At 35.6% G+C, this 9,955-nt stretch overlaps 1 protein-coding gene across 1 annotated transcript; it reads right to left on the reverse strand.

Moving 5' to 3' along the window:
- Positions 1-9,955, reverse strand: LOC106879301 (uncharacterized). Its single transcript, XM_052975370.2, is given in 3 exon segments — positions 1-249; positions 252-950; positions 9,167-9,955. Coding segments are annotated over 3 exon segments (1,464 nt in total). The 5' UTR covers positions 9,825-9,955; the 3' UTR covers positions 1-142.

Consider the following 9,955-nt stretch of genomic DNA (forward strand, 5'->3'; position numbering starts at 1 on the left):
AGTACTGCTTTATAGTCATTCCTTTGTAAATAAGATGATGGTCATATTGTTTTATTCATAGAATGAATTTTGACATTAATATGGTTACTCTTCCATGTGTGTAGTTAGACCAGACTTTTGAGAGATTGATTTACTAAAGATATTAATACTTATATATTTTCTCTTGAGCAAGTGTTTTTGTAAAAAGTGATGTTAACATTACAAAGAATGATTTACTACAGAGATCACAGTGATAGAGTTTCTCTCCTGATGAATACGTTTGTGAGTAGTTAAGTTACTTTTAGTAGAAAATGATTTACCACAGATATCACAGTGATATGGCTTCTCTCCAGTGTGGATGTGTCTGTGGTTAGTTAAGGTAATTATCTGAGAGAATGATATACCACAAATATCACAGTGATATGGTTTCTCTCCTGTATGAATGCGTTTGTGAGTTGTTAGTTCACTTGTTTGAGAAAATGCTTTACCACAGATATTACAAGGATATGGCTTTTCTCCTGTATGAATACGTTTATGAGTAATTAAGTTACTCTTTGCAGAAAATGATTTGCCACAGATATCACAGTGATATGGCTTCTCTCCTGTATGAATACGTTTGTGAGTACTTAAATCACCACTTTGAGGAAATGATTTACCACAGATGTCACAGTGATATGGTTTATCTCCTGTATGAGTCCGTTTGTGTTTAGTTAAGACACCATTTTGAGAGAATGATTTACCACAAATATCACAGTGATATGGTTTTTCTCCTGTATGAGTCCGTTTGTGTTTAGTTAAGATACTTCCTTCAGAGAATGATTTACCACAAATGTCACAGTGATATGGTTTTTCTCCTGTATGAATGCGTTTGTGTTTAGTTAAGTCACCACTTCCAATGAATGATTTGCCACAGACATCACAGTGATATGGTTTCTCTCCTGTGTGAATGCGTTTGTGAGTAGTGAGATTACCTTTCTGAGAGAATGATTTTTTACAGATGTCACAGTGGTATGATGTTTTTCCTATTTCTCTTGGCATCTGATCAAGAAAATCAATCCTTTTAGACTGTGTTTTACATTTAACTATAATCTCACATATTTAATTTTACATAGTTTTTTTTCTTCTTTCACAAAATATATATATATATATATATATATATATTATACATGTATATTATTACTAATATATATTTTATAAGTAATAACTTTATCTGTTACTATATTTCCATCAATTATTATCTTTGTCAATATGAGAGGATGCTGCAAACTTCTCTGTAAAAATCATTTTGGATATATTCCAAACAGTAAAATAGAAAGATATTAAGAGATGCAATCAAAAGAAATATTTCAGAGTATTTTACGATAGATTTGTGTCAACTGGACTAGATCTGTTCTGTAGAACATTTTTCTTTAGTTTAAAAAGATGATAAACATTATTGATGCATCTGAAGTAAAAATTCTTTGGTGTCAGTATCATTCGATATTCTGAAATGATAAAGAAACAATGTAAGATATAGAAAATGCTTAAAAAGTAGAGATTCAGCATTGGAAATTTTACAATGTTCCTATATTACTAAACTGTAGATATCAGGCTTTAGTTGAACAACTGAACTTTTTTTCAGTTTGTTATAAAAATTATATTAGACAAGCCTTATGAAATCTACTTATTTACAGAATGTCCCCCTTTTGGATGCAGTCCAGGATATGGGAGCAATACACCATTGTGGGCCTCATTTGTGCTTTGTAGGGTGTTAGAAATTTATTGGGAGGTGAAATATTTTCTAGCTCCGAAGAGAAATGGCAGTCTTTGGGATACAGTCTTAGCTGTGTTGAAAATCTACTATCATCATGAGAGATCCTCAGTGATAGCAAGGCCCAACAGTTGGAGTGACTATGGGGGCTCTAACTGAGTCATTCATGTTTAGGGGATGCATGGTATCATAGTGTCTTATTAATGGGAGAAGTGCTTGAGGTTTTTTACTGCTAAAATTGACAAAATTGGCATGGCTCCACTGTAGGATGATCTTAAAGGCATGTGATGTCTAAGTTGTACATGGACAGTGCATGGTTGCAGAAGATTAGGGAGGAATGAAGGGTAGTATTATTTAATGGGCATTGTTAGATACGGCTGCAATTAAGTCATTAATGTATAGGGGGATGAGACTGGAGGAGAAAACTGAATCCTGGGGCACTGTAGGACAGAAACAGTTCTGTCAACATATGCCACAAGGATGCAAACTAATAGGAAGCTATTGATTCAAGAGATAAAAGATGCAACAAAATACTCAGTTATTATTGTTCTTCTCTTCCATTCTCTGAGAATGGACTGGTGGAGCAGGAGGACACACGTGGATGGAAAGGGTCGCTGAAGAGGTCACAGATGTGTGATGAAAGATTTCCAAACAATGCAAATAAGATAAATTAAGAACAATAATAAACGTGTGAAGAACGAATATATAGAGCGTGTGTTTATTTGACAAGAAAACAAAAAAATGACCATCCCGAAATATAGCAATATCGGTTTTAACACACGATTTCACATCAAGAATCTTGCAAAACAGGGCATAACTACAGGGTTTTACCCCCCAGACTTTGGGAGGTCATAACTTACAGAAAAAATGAATATTTTTTAATGAAATTTTCTATGCATATAGTATTTACTATGTAGAATCCGAATATAGAAAAATTTCCGGTGAAAGTGTTTTGGAATGGGGGTGGGGGACAATTTTCGGAAATTCCAACAGAGTCCACTTAAATTCTTCTTAACTTCCAGGAAAATTAATATTTTTTCGTGAAATATCCCAACAAAATAACATAACCACCTTTAAAGTGAAAAAAAAACAAAACCGACGTATACGACAGGTGTGTAAAATATATTTGTGTACTTTTTCTGTTTATTCTTAATCTTCGTGTTTTTGCAAGATTGAAAAAAAGTTTAGGAAAGCTAACATTTTAAAATTCTTCGGGAAGCGACACTATAGTTTCTATATTTTACCGTGCGTGTATATTCCTATTTTTGCTCCTGTTCTCTTCTACTTCTCTACTAGAAACGTTTACTTTGGAATTTACTTCTATTGAGGAAAAAAAATCGTGTGCATGTTATTTTTAACGAAAGTTTTCTTATGACGGCTTCTCTTCACTGTCTAGAAATCTACGGATGCACATACGCACATAATAGAGAAAAATGAAACAAATATGGACGACTTGCTCCGAAACACCACTGAGTGGGGAACGCTTCTCAAAAATAACCTGCAGTTGTTTCCTTCAAAATTCCTACATGCTCGAAATGTACATACATCAAGGTATATTTGTAGAAAATTTCACGAAAAAATATTAATTTTCCTGGAAGTTAAGAAGAATTTAAGTGGACTCTGTTGGAATTTCCGAAAATTGTCCCCCACCCCCATTTTTGTATATTCGGATTCTACATAGTAAATACTATATGCATAGAAAATTTCATTTAAAAATATTCATTTTTCTGAAAGTTATGACCTCCCAAAGTCTGGGGGGTAAAACCCTGTAGTTATGCCCAAAACAGATCCATAAATATAAAGATAAAATAGAGCTTTTCCAAAATTCCAGAAGTAAGGCAAGGATCTAAGTAATTTTACTGTTTATACATAACCTTAGCCTTTAAAAGTTATTTCAATAACTCGTTTCGACTTTTTTTCTTTATAAATGTTAAAAGAAACAGAAGTAACGAAACCTTATAACATTTGTTGAAGGTTTTTGTTATTAAAAATATGAAGTCTGAAAAAGCGAAATTGTTGGTTGTGAAACGAAAAACGAATCTATTCATTTTGTTTCGAAACTGGACTCACATGCATAAGAGTGCTTTTTTTTTTCGTGACTGAATAATGTCGATCTTTAATACTTACAGAAATGTTTTCTAAAGTACTTTGATACGTTTTTGTTTGTGTGTGGGAGATGACAGAAATAATTCGAGCTAAAACATCAAGATGGATTCAAAACGGAAACGGAAGACACGCTTGTTGAACATGCGTATTTAAAATCACATATGTAAGGAAAAATAACTTTCATTACATCCCCTATTCTTTCGATGAATTATCGTCTACAGTTTATTGTATTTTGTTATGTGGCTAAGTAAACTATCTGTTACTACAGAGCCCGTTATTATTTTAAGATATTCGAATTGGTACATGGTTTTAAAACGCAGAACGTAGGGTTCATCGCGAGATATATTCAAATTTTAGTTAAGTGTGAATTTTGGAAAGAAATATCTGTTTACTACGTTTTCTTTGTCTGACGGCTGAGTTTTTGTACCGTGACCACCCCCATCCGGTGGTTACTTCACCTATTTATTTTCTATACTTTGCATTGTACGTTTGTATTCTAAATACACAATCATGCTCCACCACCACTCGGTCGAGTAGAAAATGATTATTGAGCAAATAGCAATAAATCGGAGCGAAATGATGAATCCAACACTCAACATGGGTTAGGAAACGTCCAAGGAAACCAGCCGGATCTAATTCAAACAATATCAGATTTTCCCGTAATGGAGCGCTTTTGTTCAGGTGTCGGAAGACGTGGCGCTCACCGAAGAGAGACCTTCGTCATGCCATGTTCACTGTGCAGAATATTCTCAACTCTCTCACGGGGATATGCTAATAACACTGGCATTTGATTTATAGTCAATCGTCTGTCATCCGTCACCACGTGGTGAACACGATCAATGGTGGCAGTTGCAGGCCGTCCAGTCCTTGGGTCATCTTCAAAACTCACCCTTCTCCTAAATTCAGATGCCCACGTTTTCATGTTGATAAATCTGGTGCATCATCTCCTAATGTAGCAACCATGTCAACATGAAATGACCTAGGGGGCAAAACCCTTTTTCTGCAGGTACTTGATATGATCATGATACCAAATGTCGATTTCCAAGAGAAGTCTAGTTACTTTTGAAGTCTTCCTTTAAACAGTCAGACGTCAGTTTACCTGGAAAGAAACAATAAGTGTCGATTAATGCATGCAATATTTCACAGCTCTAGCATCACTCCATCATAGCAGAAAGGTATACATGGAGACACCTTGAAGTTCTCAAAATTCTTTATAGTGCTGCTAAGAAGTAGATGGAAATGATCAATGGCAGCAAGAAGCTGAAGAAGAATGGCAGTAAATGGTTTATGACACATGTGCGACAGGGTCAAGATGGTTACCCAAAACAGAAAGTGAAAGCTCTCAACGACTAGAACTGAGATGGGGTTTGGAAGGAGGCAGCAGATCTTTCAGAATGTGAACGCCTCTTTCCAAAACCAACAATGAGAATTCTGATATAGCATTTTGATCTAGAGTGCATTTTGTTGATTTAACTGTTCCACACGAGGACAATATTGATTGTTGCACTGTTTAGGAAAGATGAGTGTTATAGAATGCTACTAGAAATTTGTAAAGATATTAGTTGGAGTGCAGAACACATTCTTGTTGTATTTGGATGTAAGGATTGTATTGTAATTAGAATTAGAGGATGGTTGTTATAAATTGGTGTGAATCATCGTCAAGTTAACTGTTTTGAAAGAGATTTAGTTAACAGTTAAGAGAGCCAGCCATTGGATATGGTTGAAAGGTTATGATGAAACCTGGTTAGAGAAGAGATGTAGAGGTATGATGCCTGGTTGCCTCTATGGCATAACTCCACATTTTTAATGGAATTGATCCCAGGTTGAAAAAATTAAGATTGAGTACTAGGTAAGCAATCCAGTAGGTGGGACCTCTTATTAGTGAAAGAAGATGATGTGTATATATAGCAATATTGTATAATTATTGATATATATAAAATAATAATAAACTTGTTTTGTACAGTGTCCAAGTGCACTACAAAAAAAAAATCTTGTGGCAGCCTCTGGATGCTAAAACCTGGAAAGTGTCCAGAAATCTCAAGGCAGCCTCCACTTTCAGTGAAAGAGTAAGAATCACATAAAATATTTTCTCATTATTGTTCCAGGTACCAAAGTGACGAGCTAGCAGAAACGTTAGCATGTCAGGTGAAATGCCCAGCAGTATTTCGTCTGTCTTTATGCTCTGAGTTCAAATTCTGCCAAGGTTGACTTCGCCATTTATCCTTTCAGAGTCGATAATTTAAGTACTAGTTGTGTACTGGGGTTGATCTAATCGACTGGCTCCCTCCCTAAAAATTTCGGGCCTTGTGCCTAGAGTAGAAAAGATTATTGTTCCAGGTCATACCCTGCCCCTTAAAATAGTTTTTACCTTACTGAAAATACAAATCATTCTTTGTTCTTAATTGATAATCGTCTGAACAAACTGATCATGATACATTAGTACTTCATTTCTTTACCTACAAAGGTGTAGCAGCATAGGTTCAATCCTTAGTGATGGTTTCTTAGAATACATAGAAAATTAGATTCATACTGCTCCCACTAACTGTACTGTTCTACACAAAGAAGCTTAAAAGCATGTCTAACAATTTATGAAAGCAATTGAAGGTGGAGATAAACTTATTTTTACAAACTACTGGAAGAAGTTCGACACTTTGCAACTGTGAGAGGCTTGAAGATACATCAGGGAAAGACTTGTGAGAAGAAGACAGAGCAGTGTGGATCATCTGATTGTAAAACATGTGGCAAATTATCCCCGGACTCAAACCACAGTGGATTGATAGATGTTACAGCAAAGACCTCTTCCCGTCAGGAAACTGCAAGTTATGAAACTGGTGCATCAGATTGTACTCGGAGGAAACTGAGGTCTTGTGGCCTACTGCTAATGAGAAAGGAAAATATAAAGAGTTTGAAAACAAGGTATGTCGAGCTCTTTATAAAATGACAGGATCTACAGTGGAGAAACTGGGAAAATTAACAAGCTCAATTTACGATACAGGAAAGGAATTATTTGGAGTGAAAGAGAATATTGAATTAGTGAAAGGAAAGTGTGGACCAAGCAGGAGGATCAGGAAAATGAAACAGTTGAGGAAGGAAAAGACCAACCTAAGAAAGCGATGGAAATGTGCTGCAAAAGATGAAAAACCTGGCCTCGCTGCTGCTGTATAACGATTTGAAAAGGAAATGTTGTTATGTGCAACGACATATCCGCCAATAAGAGAATAAAAGGACTCGGGGGGCAGTTTCTGAAGGACCCGTATGGGTTTACTAAGAAGCTGTTCACTGGACTGAAGAGTGGCTCTTTATCGTGCACAAAAGAATTGGATGCTCATATCAAAAAAACCTACAGTGATCCACACTGCCACCTCTACATTGGCTAAATCATCTCTCAGAACCTGATATTGAAGGGAGTGAGAGGTGAATGATTTCGTAAGGAAAGCTAGAGCTAAGAGTGCCCCAGGAGGTGATGGTGTCTCATATAAAGTTTATAAATATAGCAATCGTCTGCAAAAGCTCTTTGTCCTACTCCAATAGCTGTGGCGTGAAGAGCCTCTAGTAGAATATTGGTGTAAGGCAGAAGGTATATATTTGCTGAAGGAGGCCAATGCAGAGACTATAAAACAGTTTAGGCCGAGTATAATTAACTCAGTCACTATACTGGGCCACATTTAGAAATATGAGAGCTCTAAATGGCAAATGACTTTGGCTAAATTCTTCACCTCTGAAATTAGTACCATGCCATTGAGATCACAAAAGATTTGAGAAATGTATTAATATTCTTTACAAGAGACATGTTCAACCCCAAACAACATACAAAAATGACAATGGCATCAGAGCCAACTCCTTTACCCATGAACAACTCATCTTCGTTGCTTTTAACCCCTTCCACTCTGCTCTAGTTTTTACTTTCTTCATCTCTCCCACCTGATAACTTATTGAATCTTTTCTATTGCCACCTCCAACTTGTCCAATTTTATCTTTTACAACCTCAATACCCACTCTTACCTTGATTTCACTTCACTCCATCCTTACAATGATTCTGCCTTCCCACCTTTGATGCTTGATGACCCCACATAGTTCACTACGTTCTACATGGTTATCTTCAACCAGCTTCTGAGGTTGCATACTGTTGCTCCTTTCTGTGCCTCTGCCCTACAACCAACTACCTTCCACATCATTTAGCATACTATCTTACAGAACTTGTCTCTTTCAACCTGATCCCATCACTTTCTGCACTTTTACTGAATGCCCTCTCTTCCTCTTTTCAAACAGAATGACAAATCTGCATAACCCTCTAATTCCCAGCTCCTTTATCCTTTTGCATACTTAACTTGAACCCTCTGTGTACTCCTACAGCAACATCTGTTCCTTTTGTAGAACATCACCACCTTCCATAGACTTAGCGTAAACTTCCAGGTTACTGGTTACTTTACCTGTACTCAATAAAACATCATCTATTGCATTAAACAGAGTATTATATATATATATTGATGAAAATGGCTGGCAGCAATCTGATTGTTTTAGGGAACATTTATTTGATGTCTGACACCAGTACAATTAAGCCTGCAACCTATCCCTTCTTTTATTTATATTTCTAGCAAAATAACTGTACAATGATATGCTTAATTTATGACAATAATACATTTCTCAGTTATTTACCCATAACTCCAAATAAATATCTTTTTTACTTTCTGGAAGTATATAATGTTTATATAATGCAGACATATATAGACAAGTAACATTTCTCAGAAAGATTAACCATAAATATCATTGATATTTGTAGTTAATCTTTCTCTGCTGTATGAATATGCCTGTGGTTAGTCAATGAAGTTACATGGGAGAATGATTTACTACAGATATCACAATTGTATAGTTTCTCTCCTGTATGAATGCGTTTGTGTCTTGTTAAGTTACCAGTTTGAGAGAAGGAAGTACCACAGACATCACAATGGTATGGTTTATCTCCGGTGTGAATGCGTTTGTGGTTAGTTAAAGTATGTCCATGAGAGAATGAATTACCACAGATATCACAGTGATATGGCTTCTCTCCTGTATGGATACGTTTGTGAGAAGATAATTCACTTATTTGAGAGAATGCTTTACCACAGATATCACAGTGAAAGGGCTTCTCTCCTGTATGAATGCGTTTGTGAGTAGTCAAATGACTTCTTAGAATGAATGATTTACCACAGATATCACATGGATAAGTCTTCTCTCCAGTGTGAATATTCTTGTGTCGAGTTAATTTATATTTTTCAGAGAATGATTTATTACAGATATCACACTGATATGGTTTTTCTCCTGTATGAATAAATTTGTGAGTAGTTAAGTGACCTGTTTCACTGAATGATTTACCACAGATATCACAGTGATATGGTTTCTCCCCTGTATGAATGCGTATGTGTTTAGTTAGGTCACTACTTGTAGAGAAGGATTTACCGCAGATATTACAGTGATAGGGCTTCTCTCCTGTATGAATACGCCTGTGTTTAGTTAAGATACATTTCGCAGAGAATGATTTACCACAGATATCACAGTAAAATGGTTTCTCACCTGTATGAATGCGTATGTGAGTAGTCAAGTTACTTGTTTGAGAGAATGATTTATCACAGATATTACAATTATATGGTCTTTCTCCTGTATGAATGCGTTTGTGAGTTGTTAATCTTCGTGTTTGAGAGAATGATTTACCACAGATATCACAGTGAAATGGTCTTTCTTCTGTATGAATATATTTGTGACTAGATAAACTAGATCTTTGAGAGAATGACTCATCACAGGGATATGATTTCTCTTCTGCATAAATACTTTTGTTCGTAGTTACTTGAGAGAGTGAGTTACCACGGTGATTTGGTTTTTCTCCTCTATGAATACATTTATGAGAAGTCAGGTTATCCTTCTGAGAGAATGACTTTTTACAGACATCACAGTTGTATAATGTTTCCCCATCTACTTTCAGCATCCCATCAGAATCAATCCTTTCAGGATTCATTTTCCATAATTTTTCTTATTTTCACCACAATACATAGATATATTTCTTTTTTTCAATTTTTAGTATTTCTGCTATATTTCAATCAACTGTGATATTTTGTTGATACCAGAAGATGCTGATGTTTTGTAACT

This window comes from Octopus bimaculoides, chromosome 21 (assembly GCF_046866305.1).
Source record: "Octopus bimaculoides isolate indiv1 chromosome 21, ASM4686630v1, whole genome shotgun sequence".
Taxonomy (NCBI): Eukaryota; Metazoa; Mollusca; class Cephalopoda; order Octopoda; family Octopodidae; genus Octopus; species Octopus bimaculoides.